At 44.3% G+C, this 24,871-nt stretch overlaps 1 protein-coding gene across 1 annotated transcript in view; it reads right to left on the reverse strand.

The window, feature by feature from the left end:
* LOC149325463 (thiol S-methyltransferase TMT1B-like) overlaps positions 1-22,296 on the reverse strand; it is a 22,630-nt gene extending 334 nt beyond the window's left edge. Inside the window, exons 1-3 of the mRNA XM_089565112.1 lie at positions 22,160-22,296; positions 15,259-15,963; positions 6,115-6,264 (exon numbers count right to left, since the gene is read on the reverse strand). Coding sequence (XP_089421238.1) covers positions 6,115-6,264; positions 15,259-15,633 — 525 coding nt within the window. The 5' untranslated portion in view covers positions 15,634-15,963; positions 22,160-22,296. The remainder of the gene's footprint in view (positions 1-6,114; positions 6,265-15,258; positions 15,964-22,159) is intronic.
* Positions 22,297-24,871: the final 2,575 nt, after the last annotated feature.

A 24,871-nucleotide genomic window follows, 5' to 3' on the forward strand; every position in this document is an offset into this window, starting at 1 on the left:
AAAGCCGGCAAGTCCGGGACAGATGCATGCAAAGGCATTCCGAAAGCACGCATCTGAAGCGTGCATGAACGACTGCCCCCCTCCATTGCATACAGGACTGCTACCTTTCATGGGCATGAGAAACGAAACGGCACCCGGCTCACATTACTGGTGATCCTATGTAGAAATTTCCCGCCCTATAGAACAGCCATACTGAGAGAAAGCAACTCAAAACTCCCTCAAAATCAATAGCAGGAACCGTGGAGGTAGTTACATCGCACAGTGCATACGCTCTTCTGGTTCGAAAACATCGCTTTTAATTCTTGTTCCGTTGTTATACAAATACTTACAGTCTTGGTACAAAAGTTGTCGCCATGACGCCGATAGTAATATCGCTGCTCTCGTGCGCACTCTATTATAGCAAGTGCAGGGGCTCTTGTGGTTCTTTCCTGTTTCAAATGCGGTGTTTCTTCAAGAGGGTAGATACTTCCGCCAGAATGCCACGTGATATGGCGAGGCAGCAGCAGCCGAAAAGTTATTAGACGGAACGTAGTGGCAGTAGTCTTTTCAACTCTTTCTTCCCGCATCCAACTGATACTAGCATATATCTTAAGTTCAGTCTCAGAGTAACTAGTCGCCGAACTGGATTTCATAGGTATAAGTAGCTAATCAGAAGCAGAAGTTACCCGTGCTCTGTATGCAAATATTCTTCCACAATATTCATATACAAATTGCAGTCAGCCTGCCTACTGGGATATAAACAATTTTCTGGTCGTGTGGGGTTTTAAGGCATCATGTAAAGAAAAATTGCAGTATTTTTCTTGTCCGCAGCACAAAGTGCCTGAGTACGCCTCCTAGGGTTCGTTGTCGCGAAAGTAGATTTTGTAAGCGTCTGTGGGCTTCATAGCATTTGATGAGTATTAGAAATGAACATTTCACTAGTGAACTAAAGAAAATTTCTACGCCGAAGTACCCTGTGTGTTAAAACTATTTTAGAAGGTGTAGAATGCAACTTCCTATTAATTTCTGTCACTTTAGCGCTGAATATAGGTCCTATAGTTCTCGTTTACTTTGATGCATGTCTAAGATCTACTTGGTATTTATGCCTTGGATTACCTGAACTAGAGTTAGTTTGTCGCAAATATTCACGATTTGCACTTTCGGGAACCATAATTTCAATGCTGTTTTTATAGAATAAAACAATACTAATTAAAAATGTTGTGCGTTTGTTTGCTATCTAGTCATGTACACTTTGCGTCAAAAGTAAATGCAAGACGACTTTGTCAAGACAATTTAATTTTTTTAATCTAAAGGATAATGGTCCGTGTTTGTTGGTGCGAAGTGGAATTCGCAAACTCACAATTAGGCTGTACATATGCATTCAAGGATGCATGAATTGGGGGGAATGATTAAATTTGTTCTTTGATATTGCCTTCCATTTACTTTTGACGGCGCCTGTACTTAGCATTTCTGTGCACATAAATTTTGGAATCCATCCGCCTAACAGGTTTTTATTTTTACTGATGTGGTCGTCCTAAGAAGTTCAGGTTTTTGGATATTTTAGGTCGAATACCCAACGCGTAATTATTTCATGTTTCTGGAAAAAAAATCACCGAAATATCAGTATTCACTGAAATACCTGTCGAGTATCCACTAGTGATGTATCTAATGCCAGCTTGAATTTTGCGCTTCTTTGCTTGGCAGTTGATGTGAGTCGTTCTACCCCTCCCCTATAAAAAACTTTCTACGGGAATTCTAGCTATACAACCATTTCACGATTTAGCAGCCTCTAGATACGCGAAATGGCAAGGAGTATCACATAGCGTTACGATGGGCCATGGTGCCATCAATCAGTGTGAGTGCGGTGTCTCAGATGACACTTCAGACATGAACGGGATGTTTTAGCGAAGATTTCCTGAAATTCATGTAAAGAGGATTGTGGAAAAATAAAGATAAACTTTTTAGGGACAAACGCAGCTACGGCGGACGACAGTTACTATAAAAATAATCACAAATAGATAGTTTAAAAATTGCTAATGAACTTTTAAAACTGGTAGTTGATGCGAATGGGAGGTTGCAACCGCTGACAAGACAATGCCATATTAGTTTATGAAACAAAGGAAAAGCTATTCTCTAAAGCTCTGCAGCACGAAGAAACCCGGCGTTTTTTTTTGTGCTCAGAAACTAAGCCAAGTACATGAGGTGCACAGGAAGCTCGGGTTAACCGAAACGTCCGCTGCTGACCTGTTGCAGTGGCCATCATGTCCATTCCGAAGTACCTATGATGAGTACATCGTCATGCACCTTCTTCTGCTCCAGCAGTTAGGGCAAGGATAATAATAGCCATCGCCAAATTCATGGCGGTTATTTTCGAGAGTGACGGAGCAAAAAAAAAAGTGCATAAAGTGGCGCAGAAGAGGAGGCAGTTTGCATTTCGCACTATACTCACTGTAACATGTCATCAGCGGACGTTGAGCTTTCACCGAACTTTCTGCGCACAAAGTGCACATAGTTTCGGTTTTATTGCGGAGGTTGGCGCAGGATTTCCTCGCGATGCAGAGCTTCAGAGAATGACTTTTTCTTCGCTTCTACTTATCATATGGCATGCTGTCCTTAGCTTCGAACACCCCAGTGTCACTAAGCAGTAGACAGCCTTGATTCCAAAATTACTGTATTATATTTACTCAGCTACTGAAATGAAAGGGTTTTAATTGTTGCTTACGTCCGCCGCTGCTTGCCATTTGCATAGAGGAAGATTTTTTTTGGTATTTCGAGCTGCTTACTTTTAAAAAAATTTTAAGTGTTCGCTGAAACTAGTTGTAGTTGTAGTGTGCGTTCACAGACGCGGATAAGGAAAGACTCCCTCGCAGTTAGAGTACACCCTCTGGACGTATCTTGAAAACCACTGCTGGACTTGCTCCTGAAGAACATTCTTTATATCGTTAGGAGCTCATTTCGCCAAATATTTCTGCACAAAATGCTAATTCAGGACATGGCTCTTGTGAGCACATGAAAGGTCGGGTTTTCTGAATGTGGGCTCTGATTATGCCCGCTTTCAATAGCCACCGTGCGAAAATCAATACCATTGCACTACTTTTTAAACTTTCGAATCAAAATGAAAAAAAAAAATGAAAATAACCCTACAGGAGGGAAGAAATAGCGTGCCTCACACAAGATAAATGAAGCACACGGAAAGAAATTTTTTGTATACAACAAATCACACACAATTTACTCGGATAATGAGCGCTCATTTTTCAATAAATTTCTCGGAACATTTTCAGGTGTCGTTCATTGGGCGGGGTAAAATATTCAGAACAAAATTGAGACCGTAAAGGAAGCACTATAGTGGGGGTGGCGAAATAAATGTAAAGTTCACCCAGTACGACTCACAAACATAAGAGCGCTCTCCTTAGCACGGTTTCTGGTCGTAGGCGTAGTGAACTTTGAGCTTGTTTCTTAAAGCCGTATGTATAACTAGCGTAGCAGCCCATAATGAAGTCCAGTGAATGCACAGAGTTCACTACTGCGCAACTAACAGCGCGAATGTCAGACACAATAAGTTGCTACAGTGGTTAGTTGGGTAGACCTTAACAATAATGATTATTTCACTCAAGAATTAAATGAGCGCGGAAAAAAGCCGAGAGATCAACTTGACGGGTTCCCAGCTCTCCACAGTAAAAATTACAAAAACGAAACACTGGTGACATACTGACCTAAATCACAAAAAGCACAATAATAATGCGGCAATAACTTCTTCACAAAAAGTGGAACAAGTGATTTTACAACGCAGTGAAAAGAAAAACAAGCAGAAAATATTTTTCACTGAACGGCACGAAGCACCAATAATAAAGAGAAAACTCATCTTAAAAACTAGCATATAGTAAGCGCCGCGTAAGCTGAAAAACGTGACAAAAAAAAAGACACATGTGTAGCTTGAACCAAATTGTTACTCTAAACATCGTACAGCTTACATAAAGAGCAGGCAAAAATACATCTGAAAGTCGATCACATCAATGCACTTTCATAGCAGAAACACGTCTTTTTTCTTTTTTTGACGTTTTTTGTAGCGTATTATTATGTCTATGGCAACTTTATAAGATGTGCGGTAGCGTTCTCTTTAGCACCGGTAGTCCCTCCTTACTCTGCCTTCCTCGCTTTTATTACCCATGGTTCTGCGCTTATACTGTCATAAAGTATTGCCCTTTTGAAAAGAGATACCAACCCTAATAGAAGGTCAATGTTATTTTTCACTACAAATTTGTAACTTGAGCCCAACGAATGCGAGTACAAATGTAGTTTCATTATACCGTCCTTGAAAACAGAGGGTGGGAAGGGTAGTTTCTAGGGACATTTTTGTTGTGTTCTCAAAAACTAATTGGTCATAATTTACGGGCGTAAAAAACGGTGCATTACACAATAAAAGTTTAACCCGTGGGTGAAGATTATATGAGCTTTTCTACGTCAGGCGAACGACGATACAAATTTGGCAGAACGTGGTCCACGTGATTTTCGCTAATGTAGGCTCTATGTATTCCAGAAGAGGGCAAATACGGGCTGGTTGGTAAATGTTTTACGAATTGGAAAAACAGCGCAATCATAGACGAGACACAAGAGAAGGACAAAACACCAGCGCTGGTGTTTTGTCCTTCTCTTGTGTCTCGTCTTTGATTGCGCTGTTTTTCCAATTCGTAAGGCTCTATGTATCCTAAACGTGTCTAGTATCTCAATATTTGAGTGGTCCAGTTTAATCTGTGTGTTAAGGCCAATTTTTGTTTTTTCTGTCGTCAGAAAGCAGCCTTCGATGCATTAACGTTTATATTCAATATGCTCAGTTCAGCCCACATATCTCCTTCCACAAGCTTTATATTGACGCAATGTTTTTTAATGGTTATTTGCTCATTCTTCAAAGCTGCCGGCACACGGCTTTATCGCTTTGTTTGGGATGCAAGGTGCGATCAGATTGATCTACACTAATCGCACCCAGGCGGAGCCGAGTCTCCGTTGTTCCAGGCTGTAGTGGTTACTTGCGCGCCGTATCTCGAAACTTCGTTGTCAGCTCTAAATTGAGAACGGCTGAGAGCGACGGGTACTCTGTTCGACGAGCGCTGAGCGCGCTTGATGCCGCCGATTCATTCAGTTTTTTGTGTGCATGAGAAAGTTCAATAAAGAGTCTCGTTTGGGAGCCTATCCACTATATCTCAGCTCGCCGGACTGCTTCCACCACTACGTGGCAATATTTGCTCTAATAATTAGATTATTCGGGCTACTTCCTGTGAATAGTAGCAAAATGTTTTTGACCACGAGTTGTTTCTTTTGATTCTCGGATTCATTACGGAACATTCTCATTAACTATTCGTCATGTAGAATGAGGTGCTCTAAACTTGACACTCGACAGATGGTTCTTTATATGATCCGTATAGTTACTGCAGCGTGAAAAAGGGGCCGCTACAAGCATTTATTGTCAACAATGTCAGGCTGCGCACCAAAATAAAGAGGCACGTTAATAACGAAAAAACGAAACAGACTGCACTTCTAACAGCCGAATAAGCGGACCGTTGATTACGCGACCGTGTTGATTATGAGCGTAAATACGCTAATATGAACTTGACTGTTGTCTTCAACTGCTCGCAAATAATGAGGTTAGGTTTTAAAAAGCCTCAATTTTTCTTTCGACATTATTTATAGCGCAAATGCGAACAAGGGCTAATTTTAATGGAATAAGACGCGTCCGTCTGCCAACTCCTTTGGAAAACTTGGTCTTTATCGCTCTATTAATGGGCGGCCAAACATACGAGTAACCGAATAATGTTCAAGAAGGTCTCCGCATTAAACAGCAATAAAAACCAAACATTCGTGTTTTTTTTTTAATTTGCACTGTACACCCTACCGTTCAATTCCTTTGATCTGAGGGTAAATATCATCGTAACGTCAAGTTCACCATCCACTTGGAATTAAATTTCGTCGTGGAAGCTTGGATCGTGTACGCGGTCGCATGTTTTAGCCAATGAGCCGCCGGCACGTTCCAGCTGAAGGTGCGTTATACTTTTGTGTTCACCGAAAACAGATTTCATTTCTGTGTATGAGGTACCCATGTGATTGTACGTCGGATTCCTTTTATTGAATATAGAGTCTCACCTTTGCCAGGACGCGTTTACACTCGCTGACGAGCTTCCGACCGTCCTTGGCGGAGCACAGTACGAATGTGAACAGGACCACGTCGAAGTGGCCGTCGGGTAGCATGCTCATGTCTTCGCCGTATCCGACCACGCAGCGCTCCATCTTCACCTGTAAAGAATGGGCGTTTCATCTGTTATGACACGAGCGTCATTGGAAGTTACCCCTAATAATTACTCTGAAGTATTTTGCTCTGTAGATAAACGGTGTTGCTGGCCACGTAACCAGAGAATAGGGCCAAAAAGCCGCCGTGGACGGGAATGTACTGATACATCCTGATTCCTAGACATTCCCACTCTTTTTTAACCCTTTACGTCCTATGCTTTTTATTGATTTGCAGTGCTCTCTATATAAAAAAATCTGGCACTCAACTTTGTTACGAAGATGAGGTGGCAAGCTAGCACACTGTAAATACGCAAGCTCTAATTTGGCGCCTACATTCGGGCTCGCATTGGTTTTCTCGCTGGATATCATGGCACGCTGGTACTGAGCACTGGTCCTAGGCTGGGCAGAGAGGACATCCAATCCGAGAAGCGGAATTAAATCAGCTTCCAATTGAAAGAATAGCCATGTCGAAAACTTTAGATCTGGCGATGACAAAGATTTTGTATCGGGGAACACGCGCAGGGGCGTTCAATTAGAGCACTGCACGGGCCTCAATCTGAGGCCCGAGCCCGGCCCGGGCCCGAGACCTGAAGCCCGAGCCCGGCCCAGGCCCGCGGCTTCAAGCCCGGGCCCGGCCCGGGCCCGCTAAATTATCGCTCTAGCGAGCCCGGCCCGGCCCGCAAATCCCGGAGTGAAGCCCAGCCCGGGCCCGGCCCGGTCCGTTTTACAGTAACGCTTGAGGTATACTGCTCACTTTGAGCAAGTAGACTGCTACTACAACGATAAGAAACCGGCTGACAAAGGTTCTGAAACCGCAGTTTGGCTTCCAGAAAGTTGATTCTTTTTAGCCCATAAAGAAGTGGTGAAGAGTAGTGCTCGCCAGGCCCGTCTTTTGGAGAGTGGTCTCGTGTAGGTGGGCAAAGATAAACTCGGAAGTTCCGAGAGCTAAATAAAAACGGCTGCATACACGCGTAGTAGTCTACTTCGCGTAGTAGTCTACTTCGCGTTCCTCCATGATTGTAATCAGTTATATTTTGACGCCCGCGATGTATAAACATTAAAGCTGCCTAGCAAGCAGTAGGATGACATTTTTTTTAGTGCCGCCGCGGTGGCTCAGTGGCTATGGTGCTCGGCTGCTGACCCAAAGGACGCGGGTTCGATCCCGGCCGCGGCGGCTGGAATTTCTTTGGAGGAGAAATTCTAGAGGCCCGTGTACTGTGCGATGTCAGTGCACGTTAAAGAACCCCAGGTGGTCGAAATTTCCGGAGCCCTCCACTACGGCGTCTCTCATAGCCTTAGTCGCTTTGGGACGTTAAACCCCATAAAGCAAGCAAGCAAGCAAGCATTTTTTTTAGTGAACGCGATCTCACTGGTTGAACTCATAGCCGTACTGGTCGCCTTTCAGCAGAAACGAAAAGCTAAAAGGCTTGAGTATTTCACGGTATTTGCTTGAATAATATAAGCGTCCTAAACTAATATGTTCTTCCGGAATGCATTTCTAATAGCGTATAGGTATGTTTTGAGATGACGAACTCTCAATGGCCAATTAAGGCCGGTTGAATTTTACTCTTTCTGCACCACGGGCGTGGAAATAAGGAAATAAATAAGCCAATAAATACAGCTTAGTTTTTTTTCTCAGCGCGTACTAGAGCTCATAGCTCATCCGTATCACTGCTTGAATGCCGCAGTTGTGTACTTCACTCTGCAATAGTGAATGAGAAGTCGGACACCAGCCGTTTCTGTACGGACCCAAGCCCGGCTCGGGCCCGCAGCTTTAAGCCCGAGCCCGGCCCGGGCCCGCAACTTCAGGCCCGGGCCCGACCCAGGCCCGGCAAAATAAATCATGTCCCAGCCCGGCCCGGCCCGCGGGCCCGGCCGGGCCCGGGCTTTCGGGCTGGCCCGAGCCCGTGCAGTGCCCTAGTTTCAATAAACGCGAACTGTACAGATTCATTAACTTGTTGCACCAACAGTGAGAACTACGAACATTCAGGGAAATGAAATGTGATACGCCTTGGTTTTTCGCGACATATGAACATTGTGGTTGCGTGCACAACCTCATCACAGTAACTTATTAAGATACTGCTCAGAGTATCCCACTGCAAGTATTTAATAAGCTACCAAATTCCCGCCCCGCTAAACTTGTTTCGGTATTTGTTTGGTTAGTTAGAATCTCTGGTATTCCTAAATGAATAGGTACCTATAAAAAAGAATGAAAACAATTTTTGCTCCATACACTTTTGTTGCATACGTTTTGTTGGGATCTATGCTTAGTTGTCTTGCATTTCATTTGTGAAAAGAAAAAAACAATGCATCGAATCATCCAGCTGTCAGAAAACGGCTGTCTAGCTTGCATTCAGCAACTTATCTCTGCCTTTGTCAGATGGCGTTTCAAATTATTCAATACAGATTTTTCTTTGCTAGGGAGGGCGAGATACCACAGCGCAGTTTGTGCAGGTGAATTCTACAGCATGGTGGTGAAATGTATCTTCTATAGCTTGATTAGTGAACATTTCGCTATTAATAAATAATTAACTGTTTTATTTTACGAACTAAGACTAAATTGCGAAATTGATGAAAGAAAAGGTCCAAGTTAGCACAGTTTTTTAAATTTTCTTAATCAGCAATGAGGTTCGAAATATCAGATGTCAAAAAAGGCATTTTTAAGCTCGTGGAGTTGGCTTCCCGCATTGCATATCTATAAATTGTGGCTGTGCGTGGTCCTGCGGCCCAACTTACTTTCATTGTTTATACTTCAAAAAGTACACAAGCGACTTATTTATTAGCTGTGTCAGAAATGCGAGCGACATGTGCTTGTCCGGTCTCACACCTTTTGTTTTTTGCATATTTTTGTGCCCCTCGTGTGAGTTATAAGCGGTTCTTTCGAGATAACAAAATCAGCTGGTAATCGGCGCCTGCCCTGTCTTTTGCGCGTTCTGGTCCTCGTTTTCTTCCACCATTGTATTTCTTTTAGATTTGATAAGTATGTAATGCTGGACGTCAACTCAACGAGCTTTAAAAGGCTTACTTTTGAAGTTTGATATTTCAAACGGGATTGCTGATTTAGAAAATTGTCTTTTCATCATGGCGGCCTTCAATTTCAGGACATAATCTTGGCCCCTAAAATGAAAAGTGTTTACTAGGTTAAATTTAGTTAACTGTTTTATTGTTAAGCTGTACCAAGTAGATTATGTCCTGCGTGCTGTACCATCCACGTGCACAAAGTGCATTGCATGTACTTTTCCGGCCTTGAAAAAAAATCGGTATTGACTAATTTTAAACACCGGTATGCGGTGTGATGTATCAGTCATACCGAATATGATGTGCACTGTTTATGCAATGTATGGTTTGGTTTTGGTTTTGTGGGGTTTAACGTCCCAAAGCGACTAAGGCTATGAGAGACGCTGTAGTGGAGGGCTCCGGAAATTTCGACCACCTGGGGTTCTTTAACGTGCACTGACATCGCACAGTACACGGGTCTCTAGAATTTCTCCTCCAAAGAAATTCTAGCCGCCGCGGCCGGGATCGAACCCGCGTCTTTCGGGTCAGCAGCCGAGCACCATAGCCACTGAGCCACCGCGGCGGCTGCAATGTATGTATGTAGTAAAATTGACTGCTTGTTCTTTACGCTTTCTTGTCTATGGAGCAAACAGCCGATAGTGCATCCAGTGCTGCAATGAATTCGAAGACAAGGCCTCGTCGAGCGAGCCTTTTGTCTTGCCTACCATAGCAGTCGCTTTTCAGTCATCTATGACTGTTGTTCGTGCATTGTTCGAACTGCGCTGTGAAAAGGAAACAAGCAAGATCCCAAAGTACAGGTGAGCCACGCTTAGCCCAAGCGGCGAAAGCGACAAGGTGAGTTCATATGGCGTTCGCAGCAGTGCGTAGAGTCCTCAGCATTGTCACAGCTTTCGTGCAGTCCCCATGCACATGTATTGCCATGCGCATGTACTGCACATAGACAGAAAAGGCAAGTAACTGGGGCCGGGAGAAAATCAGGTTGATCGATGAAATGATGAAGGTTGTAAATGTGGAGTGATCGCCGCATGCTCTGGGCTGCCTTAGAGGAGAGTGTAGCGAAACGCGACTCAAGTTTGAAAATCATCGGTTGTTGTTAGTATTCCCAAGAATTGGCGCAATAATAAATCATGCAAAAATCCTTGCTACTGTCCTCGCATAACGATGGGTAAATATGAACACGCCAGCTGACAGAATCCACGAAAAATATTAGATATTAAAATATTTACAAGTTCACATTTTGTCCTAATTCCTGGGGCAAAATGAGACAGTTCATGGAGCGAAACGAGATTGTTTTGGAAATGACGCTAAACTTGTAACCGGTTAAGCGCGATTCCCTGCACAACGAACGATCAACTAGCCCGAACTTTTGCCATGATAGCACCATGAGACACCTGTGGTCACGTGACTAGCCATATGACTCCGTGAACTTGAAAAGGCGAAGCTCTCGCTGTCGCGTGCGCGCCTGCCGGTTTCTCGCTAAGAACGAAGCGAGTCAATTGGAGCCGACGTCTTCTCGCAGCCGGCGGGCGGAGTCTAATCATAGGGCTGCCATTGCCAACCGTGCGAGGGATTTAAAAATCGACAGGGAGCGTAAACGCGCTGAACTGGAAGCCGAAACCGGTGCTGAGCGGGAGAGTCGAAAGCAAAGGAAACGAGGATTAACTGGCCCCTTGGGACAGCGGACACGGTCAGGGTTTAAGCTATGTGGCGTTAGCCGAGAGATGTGCACTGGATGCGTTGGCACTGACAGTGCTGTGGCAGAAACATGGCACTGAAGCTGTGCGCCGTCGGCGTTCATTGCGTTCATTTCCGGTGGCGTTGACAACGTTTTACACTTCGATGATTTTGAGGCGAGGAAGGGTGCATAACTGGCTCCCGGGGTCAGTGGACGTCTCATTCACGCTTTGAGGTACGTGTCGGTAGTGAGAGAGTGATGTGAGCTGCCTGCGTTAGCGCTGACAACGTTGTGGCAGACACGCGGCCTTACAGTAAAAGGCCGCAGAGTGAATTCATGCTGGTTATGCAAGCGTGACTTTCACTTGCATAACCATGGTTAAGTGAGATAAGCCACTGCCATTTTTTTTCTACACGTTCAGAGCACCCGACAAAGCAAGAGAAAAGCTTTGAAGCGAGCAACAACGCCATCATCTTTACTTCAGACCCGGTAAAAGACCAGGACGTGTGTTTTGTCACCCCCTCCCTTCCACCCCCACCTCGTAAAGGCGATTGGCAAAAGAAGTTTTCTGTAAGAGCGCAAGGGACAAACTATTGTAAATATGTAATGTGTACAGACGAGTAACTGGTTATAATTAATAAACGTGTAAGTTTATCCAGGACGACTGCATTCTCGTGGTGCACAGTTACGACGAATGTGGCGTGCAGAAATTTTTTCCTTTTCAATCGCTGCTTTTTTCACCGCGGCTGAAATGGAAATTTTTACTCTGCTTGAGAACGAACGATCTCGTCAGCCAAAATTGATCTGTGGGGCACATACACCGGGTAACTTCTGAAAAATATTTGTTTCTTTTACTGCACGTTTCTAACTTAGGTGCCACTAGGTTGCAAAATGTCTCGTTCAGCCCTGCTTTTCCCTAAATGGAGGTTACTGGCAGATACTTTTGTCCTGCGGTTGGACGACGCGCGGGGATGGCTAGTAGACCGATGCTAGCGTGTTTTTCCGCCTTTTCTTTTCGTCATATGAGCGCTTTGTGAGCAGTGACGATAGATTATTCAAGTAGTAGAGGCAAGCAGCCTTAATCGCTTTTCTTTTTTTTCTTCGGGCGGGCGGTTGGTTCTCGGAAGGATAAAACAGCGGAATAGTAGCTAAGGTAGCTGTGCGGCGAAAAAGGAACGTACTTTGGTCTCTCGAACGGAAGAATGTTTGTCGCTATCAATGCCGCATTCAAACAGAAAGTAGTTAAAAGAGAAGTAGATGAAAGCAAAAGTGGGAATAAAAGGCGAGCGGCGAAGCTACCGCATACGCTGAACCGGCAAGGGCTCTGCCGGCTTTGTTGCGCTGTACACGGATGTCCTTCAGCTCACGTCGGCTACGACGTGTACGGGAAGTGCTCTTACGTGTGAAATCAGAGGGCGATGAAGATATTGTTGATACATTCGCTTTGGCATATTCCTTGTCTTTCTTTGTCTCGCTCCCTCCCGCGACTCGAGGATATTCGAGACAATAGATTCTGTTGTTGCATATACCATGCATTTTATTCAGGTCGGCTCCGTCTATGTTTCCTCAAGTTACTGGCTGCAGGCGTTGTTGTACATCCCTCATAAAAATGGTCTATAGATTGTCTATAGACAAAGGTCTACTAAATGTGTATGGCCATAGATCTATAGATTGTCTATAGACAGTCTATGGTAGAGAGAGGGTGCGGTAGATGGTCCTTGGCGATCACAAAAAGAACAAGGGAGGGGAAAACCTCAGGTTGCTAGAGCCAACGTTTCGACAAGGGGACTTGTCTTCGTCTGGGCCAAAATTGGCCCAGACGAAGACAAGTCCCCTTGTCGAAACGTTGGCTCTAGCAACCTGAGGTTTTCCCCTCCCTTGTTCTTTTTATAGACAGTCTATGGCATTTGTATTGCCTATAGACTTTTGTCTATAGACACTCTATATACTTTATAGGCAGAAGTCTATAGACACTCTATAGGCTGCCTAAAACGTTTGTGTAAGGGTATAAGGCAAAGAAACTGTTCGAGTCGATGGGAGCATTTTTTTTTTAGGAATACATAGCTACTTTTTGCTGATAGAACTGGTTTCGCGAAATATTTTTACGCGGAGCATATATCTTACCACATAGGCGCTCGTTTCTGTGAACAAGTGGGAGTTGGTGCCAGCTAATTGTAAGAAAAAAAAACGAAAACGTTAACCTGGGCCAGTTGGTATGGGTTCATGCTTAAGCAGCGCAGAAAACAGGACAAACCCTAGCTTCATAGGTAATCGGCCCAGTATTGAAAACACATTGCGAAAGACCGGTCTTACAAAGGACAATAGAGAAACCATCCATTTCCAGCCGCCGCGGTGGCTCAGTGGCTATGGTGCTCGGCTGCTGACCCAAAAGACGCGGGTTCGATCCCGGCCGCGGCGGCTGGAATTTCTTTGGAGGAGAAATTCTAGAGGCCCGTGTACTGTGCGATGTCAGTGCACGTTAAAGAACCCCAGGTGGTCGAAATTTCCGGAGCCCTCCACTACGGCGTCTCTCATAGCCTTAGTCGCTTTGGTACGTTAAACCCCGTAAACCAACCAACCAACCAACCAACCATCCATTTCCAGTATTATGCAGATTACCAGTGCTACTTGGGAAAGGGAGACTGGGATGACATGAGGGCTGTGTAAAAACTGGTTGTTGTATTCACAGAAAGGTATATAAGTTTTATATACTTTTCTGAGACTAAAATAACCAGTTAATCAGCGCTCGTGTCGTGTGCCTTTTGCCCTTTTTTCTGATTTAGTATAAAAAAACAAAATCTGCTGGAGAGCAAAATTGCTGGTGCTGCTGCCATTCATGAGTAATACTTTATTCTTAGGATGTCAACAAGCATCTGACGCAGTAAAATGCGCAGTACCCGATATTAAAAAAAAATTAGAAAGAATCTTTTTTCACTTTTAACTCATTTTTTTTACAGCAAGCTCTATTATTATAGGACGAGAAGGAATAAAATTGCGCAAAGGGATTGAAGAAGCAAACGCAAGAAGCGTGAGGACAGGACAAAGCGCAACATACGCAACGTACGTATGTTTGCGGATGATTGTGTGATGTACAAAGAAATCAATAGCTCTGCCGACCAAATACTGCTTAACAAATCCCTGCTGTACATATCGGAATGGTGCGACAACTGGCAGATGGCCCTCAACCTGGAGAAAACCGTCTGCATGACCGTCACAAGAAAGAAACAACCATTAAACTTCACTTATGGAATTGAACAGAAGTCCCTTACAAAAGTAGAGCAATTCAAGTATCTTGGTGTGATTATTAGCTCCGATCTACGTTGGAACAAGCACGTGACACACATTGCCACAAAGGCACATTCCGCGCTTTATACCGTAAGACGTTCCCTTCGACTTGCTTCACCTGAAACAAAACTGTTAGCCTACATTTCACTTGTCCGCTCAGTTATAGAATACAGTATTATTGCCTGGTTGCCCTACACTAAACAATATATTGATAGATTAGAAAGTGTTCAGCGAAAAGCTGTCCGCTTCATTTATAACAAATACAGTCGCCATGACTCTCCCTCACTGCTTTTACAAAAAGCCGGCCTATCTACAATTCACACACGAGCTAGACTGTTGCGGCTTAAGTTCTTGTTCCTCCTCTTGAATAACGACACAAAACTTGATAAAACTAGATACCTGCTTACGCCTAATACACGTGTCACAAGAACAAAACATGAAAAACATCTATCTGAATATAGATACCACAGTGATGCATTCAAATTTTCATACTTCCCGCATGTAATCCGTGAATGGAATATGTTGCCATCTGAAATTGTAAGCCAGCTCACTCCTGAAGCATTCGTGTCGAAGGTAGCAAACCACTTTCAAAACGGTTAACATTGTCACCATGTGTCATTTACCATGTTTCTTTCTATGAGAGTGAAAAGTTCCTTCTCTGCAGTCTTTTATTGTGTACTTTTTCATGCATATGTGCACCCAATCCTGTTACGGCCTCAAAGAGAGGCCAACAGTATGTAATAAATAACAAATAAAATAAATAAACATTGCGCTCTGCCCTGTCCTCACGCCTCTTGCGTTTTCTTCTTCAGTTGCTTTGCGCAATTTTATTATTTTAATTGCTGTTATGAACCAACTCGCGGAGACGAAAGGGCTTATTGTAGGATGACTAAAAAAAGAAAGATATATATGTTGAACAAAAAAAATGTTCATTTGACCTGCATATTTTACGCCCGAGCATCTGGAACGAAATTTCATTCGGAATTCATACTGTGTTTTGAAGAAAAGAAACAACCGCATACCTTCGGGTTGGCAGCCAAGTTTGTTTCGAAAGTCGGGTTGAAGGCCGTGTTGGGCTCCACCTTCCAGTACTCGATGGGCCGCTGCATAAACCTCAGGTTCGGACCGTGCGCGGCGCCCACCTCTAAGAGGCGCACGACTCCGCGGGACTTCAGGGATGAGTCGTGAGACACCAGGCCTTCGAGCCGGGCGAGCACAGCGCGTCGCGACATATCAAAGTCCTCCCCCCAGACCTTGAGGCACATCTTGTAGATATAGGCGAAGAAGGCCTCCTGGAACTTGTGGTGGACAAGCAAAACTGGCAGTAGGACCAAACCACAGGCGGCGCAGTAAGCGAAGACGACATAAGCCAAGAAAAAATGCACCAAGTCGCGCATGTTTGCGCTTTTCCCGAGGAGTTAACCCCACGTGCCTGGATTAAGAAAGCGCTCCGTTCACTGGACTGCGGTTCCCGTCAGCGCCGTTGTTTTACGGAACCTTGTCGCACGTTTTGGTGTCAGTCGTTGTAGTGTTGCCGCTTTCGTTCGTGTAAATTTTTCTTTGTGTATGTCTTGCTCGTTGCTCCTTTTCTGATGGTCGCTACTGGCGATGCCCGGGTAAGTATGGTGCTATTCTCCGTGGAGCGTCTCTGCAAAGTTGTCGCTACTCTTCCCTCTTGCAGCACCTGGGACGTTTATGATATTGTCGAAGATTGTACAACCAGGAACCTGTGAACACAGACAAAATATGATAATTTGACAGCAAGTCATGTTATCGTACACTGCAAAAAAAAATCATTAAATGGATTAGAATAAGGCGTGATGTTATACCGGACCAATTTTTAAAATAAGCACATTGATTTAGAAGTGGGAGTTTTACGCTATAGCGTTCTCGGTGGCGTCGCAGATCAGAATACAACTAAGACGGTATATATAGTAGGTTGGTTATCTAATATTGAGTATGTACACCCCTGCACAAAATGGAGACGAGGTGAGGTGCGTTCCAGAGCTTTCTCATGGCGCAGCGTCTGTTTTCAAGGTGTGCATAGGCTGCCTCAACCAATAGGTTAGCATGTCTGTCCACACACTTCTGCCAGGCACGTGTTTAGGCGCAAAAAAAAATAGCAGCCATCGCCATTCCCGGGGTCTCTCCAATTTTTTGCACGACTCTGCTTTTAAACTATTAGTGTTGCCCTTTTATTCTTTTAAGAGTCCTGTACCTACCATGAGTAATTTCCGTATCACTTTTTAGATTTTAGAAAATGCATTTACCCTCAGCGCGTGTGATATAAAAGTTGCGTGCACTGCAGGTTTTGCTTCGTGTGCAGGCATTCCGAAATCGCGTGTATTTTGCGTGGTGTTTACATAATTTGCGTTTTTTAAATTCTGAAAACCGATATGAATGGTGGACTACAAGCATCTCACTCCGTGGTCATTGTTGACCATTTCAAAAGCCTTGGTGTGACATTTACTGCTCACATGTCCTGGGAAACTCATGTGAACTTACTAGTGACGAATTTAGCTCGGATAACTGGAGTAATTGGTCGTCTCAGATACATTCTTTCTACAAAACTTAAACTATTGGTTTATAAATCACTCTTTTATTCCCATGTTAACTATTGCCAACTTGTCTGGGGTACAACTACATTCTCTAATCTACAAAACATTTATGTCATGCAGAAGCGATACCTACGTCATATGTACAACGCTGGTTATAATGCAACTTCTGCGGGTTTTTTTCATATAGCGCATGTCATTACGGCTCATAAACTATATCTCTACCGTCTGAGTACTAGATTTAAATATGAAGTAAGATATAACATACATAACTTTGGTACTCTGGCATATTTAGAAAAGAATGAACAATATTATGCTACAAGACATGGAGAATGTTGGAAAATCGTTGCACCCCGTTTGAACTCTGGCATGGAACGCCTTAGTTATTCTTTACCATCACTGTTAAACCATTATCTGTCTACTAACTTTGATTTATTTATTTGCTCCACTGCTAAGCTTCGCTCTATATTTAATGAGGATGTATAACTTATTTTACTTATCCTGGGATTTCATTTTACGAACCACTCTGTTTTGCTTCTGTTCTGCACTGATCAAGTGTTTTCATTTTCTTTTGCTTGACTTTATGAATTGATTGCTGTTGACCAAACGCCGCTCATTAAGTCGGGTGACGGACTCGTCAAGCCGCCTATTGACGGCTTTTTTCCGTCGTCCTCCATCTGTGTACTGTACATGGTGGAAATAAAGACTTCTTCTTCTTCTTCTTCCACTAAATAAAGAGACAGACAATATTAGTTAAAAAGTTAACTACTTAGTATTAGTTCACCAGCCTACTATTTAGCATGTCTTAGCCGTAACGTAATGCGCTGCGCCGCCGACACTGCTAAGCCGAAAAAAAAAGCGCCCTCCTGACTCAAAAATTTATTTTTAAAAATCGCAGAATATTTCGCAATGAAACACGCCGTATTTCACGAACGCATGGTCTTTAGTCATTCTGCTCCAAAAGAAGCGACATTAACAGCGCAGAAAGCAGACACCTCGTTTTTCCCAAATATGGCGCCTATATGAAGGTAGGAATAAAGAATACGAACGTCTACTGCCTGGAGCAGCAGAGCATAGGAATTTTCATCTGACTGCATGCGCGAAATGGGTTTCGCCCTTAATCTCAGCAATAGAGCACGTGTAAAAAAAATGGCTGAGGCTTAGCTAAGGTTAAGCTTAGTCAGATGCGAAGCATATTGATGGCTAGGCTTGGTAAAGTTCCTCGCTTTGTTCTTTGGTTGTTGTAGAACGTTGTCGCCGAGCCGCATATTGAGCACGCCGCTTAGCCAGACGTTCATCCCGCTCTTCATCGGTCTCTGTGGCACGCTGAAGCTTTCGCTTCTCGTTCAAATCAGCCCTGCTTCTAGGCGGCATCCCAACTCCTGGCCGCCTCGTAAGTGCCCGGAGAGCGAGGCAAGCTCAGCTTTATACCGCTGCTGTAGCGTCACGTGGTCAGCTGCAGCGCCTCTGATGTGGAGCCTCCACCGCCGCGGCCGACCGCGCGAGCCGGCAGCCCATCTCTCCTCTGCTGTGACGTCATGTTGTCAAGTGGTGTCACGTGGTCACGCTAAAGGTCAATGGTAGCTCCACCGCCGCGCTCGACGGGCTGTAGTGTAGCTCTAGTAAAATGCTTCGCATAAAAAGTTTATCCTCCATGGTACTGAAAGCAAACACGTAAATCACGTAAAAGGATTCAGTTCATCGAAAACATACATAATAGATTTAAATAGTTCAGACATTGTGCGTTCAATTGTAAGCGTGCAAGTTACTAAGGAAGCTACGTGCATATCTGTTGGAACAGCACAGGTAACATCATAGAATGAACAAGGACACACACGCGGGCGCTCTTGAGAACTACGTGCATAGTCTGCTAGTTTAGTTTATTAGGGTTTAACGTCCCAAAGCGATTGAGGCTATGAGAGACGCCCTAGTGAAGGAGTCCGGAAATTTCGACCACCTGGGGTTCTTTAATGTTCACTGACATCGCACAGCACACGGGCCTCTAGAATTTTGCCTTCAAGAAATTCAACCGCCGCGGCCGGGATCGAACCCGCGTCTTTCGGGACAGCAGCCGAGCGCCGTAACCACTGAGCCACCGCGTCGGGGCTATAGTCTGCTAGTGTTCCATCATTTTTCTCTCTATCGAAGAATGCTGCTGAATATGGTGACATTATGTTCCGCCAATCATTTGTACCATTTTCTCCATAGCTTTTCAAACAAAAGTCAATATAGGCTGGCAACCTATTGCGACTGGTCATTAGTAATTACTGCCTTAGTCCTCACAGTGCATTTACTGCAATAGTACTAACTGTGGTAGTAAATGCACTGCGACTTAGTTGGCACATCAAATGACCGCTGAAAAAAGCCGAGAAAATGATCGGTAAATTTGTGGCGGCTGTCGACAGCTGGAGCGAAGACCAATTTCACTTGTCTTTCGCCTATACCTGGCCGACAGGGAGAGTGCACGCTTCCGACGGGCACGTTTCGCCGCGTTCCGCTCGTGGCTGCGGTCTGACGCGAGTAGATAAAACTACAGAGAATAGTACATTCCAATAAACCACGGATTTCTGCTATGTAGAAGACGACGACGAGTGGGCAGTGCGGCGGGATAGAGCGCTCGCGCTAGGCCAGCCGCAGACACGCAAGAGACGATTTTGCTCGAGTCAGAAGCACTGAATTAGTGTCACGTAGAGGACGACGAAGAGAAGGCGGTGTCATGGGACCGGGCGCTCGCGCTAGACGAGCCAGTCCCCACCGTGGGTATGTGCCATTAAGCTCGAGGACATCATCATCATCATCAAGCAGACAATGTGAACAGACAACGGACAATTTTTCTGGGTGCTGGCACCCGTCGGGTTAGTTCTTACGCACTACAACACGATGCACCTGGTCCCGGCAGCCCTACATGGCATGCGATAGCTGGCGCGAATTTTGAGCTTGGCCTCGAAGCTGGCCTTTGAAAGAAATACAGCCAGGAAAAGCAAATCAAACGCGGGTGCGCGGTTTTTCTTGCTCAGGAGACTCGCCAGAATGTATAATACGAGCTTCCAAGCAAAATTGACAAAGCCAAAAGCCGGACACTAACCTGCGAGAACACTACGATGCGTACTGTCGGAGAAACGAGCGATCAAGTAGAAGCTGAACAACTCTAATCGGAAGATTTATGTAATTATTCATCTTTACAAACAAGCGGTAGCTATGAGGTCCAATTTGTATGGCGCATTGTATAGCTGTTGCATGCCATGTCGGCTTGCCGAGATACGCACACTGCAGCGTGTTTCTGCGCGAGTAAGGGACCGAAGCCACGAGAAAAACGAGGCGAAACGGCGCGTATTCATCCCGCCGTCCAAACGGATGAAACAGGTCTGATCGAACTGCGCTCCAGCTACCGTAAGCCCCGCAAATACACCGAGCATTGTCTCGGCTCCGGTGGTCAACGCTTCGCGGCGCTGGCGTTAGTCTAAGCCACGCGGTCAGCGTTGAACTTGAGCGTGCTGACGGTGGTGCACCTATCCTGCAGCCATTTTACTCTGGTGTAAGCAGGACAGACGGGTATCTTTTGTCAAGCCCGACAAAGCCTCCGATGCCTACTTGGCATAGGTTAGTGGCCGCATATCAGAGCTCTAGCAGAGAAAAACTCTGCGCTTGTTTCGGACGCCCGAAGTGTGTGCTCCGGACCAGTTCGAGCTACGCGCTCAGCATCTAATCATATCGCATGGATCGAGACAAGCTAGATGCGAGCATGTGTGGTCCGGCTGACATGGATGCCTGCCTTTCGCGCTTTGCCTGGTAGGGTAGCTTCGCCACCTGCTTTCGCAGTGAGGTGCGTTGTCTGCGGTGCTGGCCACGAAAGCAAGGTGGAGGGTCTTGGCTCACGCTGCTTGATATTTCTTCGCGTGGAAAGGCCTTGTTCGAACGGTATTGCTTTTGTGTGAGGTTACGATAATCCGCTTCTTGAGTATCGCGTGCATCGTGCCTTAGTTTTTGCGCAAAACATCACAGTTTGTCATCACGTGGAAAGAGTGAATTCCGTCATGTGCATGTCATCCTTTAAGAAACCGCGGAATGTTGCGAAAACAAGCCCCGCAAAGGCATTGGCGTTTATACCATGATCGACTTCCAAGGAAGAGATGACAGTCACGTTTATGGGACTGACTATGTCCCAGCGAGCTTCCATGGCCGGCACCGCAGACAGCTCCTCTGGCGACAAAATAGGCAGGTGAAGCCGCGGTATCCAGCGAGGCACGAAATTACAGAAAATCCTGTGTTTCCGCGCCTGCTTCTACCCAACTTGCCTGTAATCGGATGGAGAGGTCTAGAAAACTGCCTTACCTTCTGCAAACAAGCAGCAATTATGGCACTCAACTTCTTTACAATGCCCAGTGGTGAGTAGACAGAAAACTGATCTTACCCACTGGTTTATTAGGGAAAGTGCTCATGAAATGCTTCAATTTTCGCTCTCCGGTCGACCGTGAGTATTGAATGTTGCTAGCAATAAACTGGTACTGCAAATCTGCTTGCTTTCTGGTGCATTTACGGTTGTCTGTTGCTTGCGGTAAAAATGTGAAATGCACAAACAGATGTTTGTCATAGATCACGCTTCGTCACTTTGAATTCTTATGTCTTTTCTTGGACTGAGCATCAAATTAAGCACAGCTGATGTCCGCTGCATGAATCAGCACCGGCTTCAAACGCATATGCTGTGAACTGTAAGAAGACATCGGAGGCGTAACCGGCAGCTATGAAAATGACCCTGAATGCAACAGGCAACCGCAGCGACGGTTTCTGACTGCAGTTGGTTCGCAGGGTCAATGCGCGCTACGTGCCATGCTCTAAAAAGAGTTTGTGGTCCAGCTCATATGGAATGCAGTGTTTGCTATATGCGGCCGCATTTTGGAGGAAAAGTGACGCCAAGCGATGGCAAGTGAAAACTGAGCAAAGCTGCTTTCTGTTATAACCTGGCAGCAGCTGACTGTTCGAGCAAAGCAAAGCAAACGCCAAGTTCTCAGAGAATAAACCGGTTTCAAGGACTCATGCAATGGATAACTCTTTGACGATGACTGTTGAAAAACGCCGCTTCTCGTGAGGACATAAGTCAGCAGCCTAGAATGTACTGCATAGTTGCATTATAGAGAGTAATTTAACAAAAATTGAAAGTTTGCTTGGACTGACACTAGTGTGACAATAGTGTGCACTTTTATACCGCTCAGTTCACTCTTGAGTACAAATCGAAATTGGCCTATAATGCACATGCTAAGCGGAACACTCTGATAACCTAAAATTTTGGAGAAAGAGGCATCAAAGCAGCAAATTTACATTAGAGCTCTGCAATCTAAGTGTTTTTATGACAAAAGTAAAGGAGACGTACCTGCTATTCCTTTCGCTACTCTAAGTCAACGTTTGCAGCAATCTCACGTAAGGTAGCCCTCAGCCATGCTTTGCTTGTTTTCCCGAAATGTGAGAACGCGGAGTGGAGGCTCACAGCAGGCAAGGAAAAACTCTGCGAATTATGTGGGAGGAAAATGGCGTGCTCCTCCAGTGAGACTTCCTTTCCGTCGTCACGATCGGCCATTGGATAAGTAATATACATAAAAACGTTCACAACCCAACTGACGTAGTCTATTTCTTGTTGCTTCATTGAAAGGTACGAGCATACATTAAGCGACATTTCTAGATTACTAGTGTTCCGTTCACGAGGCCAAGCATCATTGGTAAAACAACGCTGCTTTTACCATAAGGTAGTAAAGACAACAGCGAACAGTACATACTTACTTTGACCAGCGAACCTTTTTTTCCATTTATTTAGGCATCCAAGTCATCCATTATTATACACCTTATTACGTCGTGAGGGAATAAACATACCTTAAAAAAGTACCTACTAAACAGCAACTAAACAGGAGTGAAAGAATACTTAAAATTCATAGCCAATTTAGGTTTACAATATCATATCCATGGTTATACCCGCGAAGATATCCTCAGCAATGGATTGCGCAGGTGATGCATTGATCAAAAGAAGACACGCTAGGCTGTATAATCAAACAATATGTATCGGGCAATTACTTTGTCACTTTAGCAGTACTGGGTGATCTTAAAATTTGTTTTAAACTATACTAAAGTCAGTTTCCACATAAAATCCGTCAACTGGAACTCCTTTCGGTACCTCAATCACCTAGAAACATACAATTTAATGGTACAAAAGTTTAGTGAACAATCAAAAACTAGAATAAAATTAAGCGCTGGAATGTTAATAGCCCCTGGATTGATGATGAAATTATTAAACTTAGCTCTATTAAAAACAGTTTTTCAAGAAGTTGCAATGAAATTCAAATAGCACACTCTTGAAAGAGTACCGTGAAATATGAAACAAGATAACTGCTAAAATTATACCTCCAAGAAAGCTCTATCATTTGGATAAATTCTCTGCATGCCGGAACGGCATAAGGACATGGAACCTGGTAAATGAAGCAGTAGGCAGCCCTCCCCGCAGAGATATCGATGAAGCGATGCAAGAGGCATTTCCAAACATACCTTTATTGTAGCTAGCAGATAGATTTTTACAAAATTTAATTCACTATGTAAAAAATTGCAACCCCAGAGCATACAACCCCCTCACCACATAACATTCAGTAAAAGTGTCCACTCAGCTTAATTGCCGCCCGTTAGTGATTTAGAGCGTTGGAAAGCAATGAAATCAATGCCTGTATCAGAGTTCTCGGGCGCAGACGGAACCAGGTACAGGGGCCTACTCCATAACTTTGACCACCTAAAATGGATACTGCATTTCATTATTAACGAAACTCTGAAAACAGAAACGATCCATGATGTTATGAAAAATAACATCGTGAGGCCTTTATACTGAAAGGCCCCGCGGAAAGAATAGAATAACTACCACCCAATCACAATTCTTTCATCTTTATCGTACACCTTGGACAAAAAATGCGCATAATAGCGTGGATTCTTTCTGCACGCGTTAATCTACTCATTTCTTGAAAAAATATTTGGAAGGGTGGAAGCACGGTAACATTATTGAAAGCCTTCAGTGACCTAATCTCCATGGAAATGAAAAAAAACCAAACTGTAAATAAAAAAGAAAAACATTCAACACAATAGATCGCCAGTAGTACTAAACAAACTCGAAAACTTTAGTTTTAGAGTTCCGTACGCCTTATTTAGAAAGTGCCTTTTGATTGTACTCAGTGCGCAATGATCAGAGGTGTGTGCACTAAAATAAATAAATATTACGACAGGTATCCCACAGGTACACGTATTAGGCCCCTTTTTATTCAATATCGACATTAACAATCTGCCATCGCTCCCTTTAAATTCAAAACTTTTCATCTATGCAGACGACACTGCCGACACCTTTCCCACAGAGAAGTTTTGTTCTAGAAACCTTTAAGAATTGCGGTAAAAGAACACGTGCATACTATGTACCGTATCAGTTCTAACGACTGATTTCTCTCAATGTGAAGACCTTTCATTTTTTTCTATGTGGCATTAGCAATGTGTAATTATGTCTTTGACGAGGCTGTGGAAAGAAACTGCTAGATTTTCTCATTCTGTTCGTTATTTTGTCGTTTTTTTTCTGTTTCATTGCCAAATCCACTGCCTTGTCCCGCACACATGCCAGAACGCTTAAGCGGTCCGGCATATAATTGACTCGATTGTAGACACCGCGAAAAAGACGAGGACGTAGCAAGAATATGAAGACGAGCGCCGATTTTCAGCTAAAGCTTTCGTGCTTGGTCCGCGAAAATGCATGCATTGCTCACAACCAGCAAAAAAAAAACACAATGACAATCACATGAAGAGATATCTACTAACAGCTGTTGAAGGTTGCAACCGCGGCGTAATTGTCTCGCATCCAAAAAGCTTATTTCCTTCGCTGTTAATGCCAAGAAAGCACTACTTACACATGCTTCCTCAATTCTCGCGATTTCTGCGGTTTCTAGAATTTCGCCGTCAGCTGATTGTGGTGTTTACTTATCACTCTAGTTTGGGTGAAGTACGGCGTGCAATCTTTGCAATCCCTGTAGTCAATGCCGAGGTGCCCTTTCACCGTTTCCAATACATTGTTGTG

Source organism: Amblyomma mixtum, chromosome 10, assembly GCF_055824585.1.
Source record: "Amblyomma mixtum isolate Tamu chromosome 10, ASM5582458v1, whole genome shotgun sequence".
NCBI lineage: Eukaryota > Metazoa > Arthropoda > Arachnida > Ixodida > Ixodidae > Amblyomma > Amblyomma mixtum.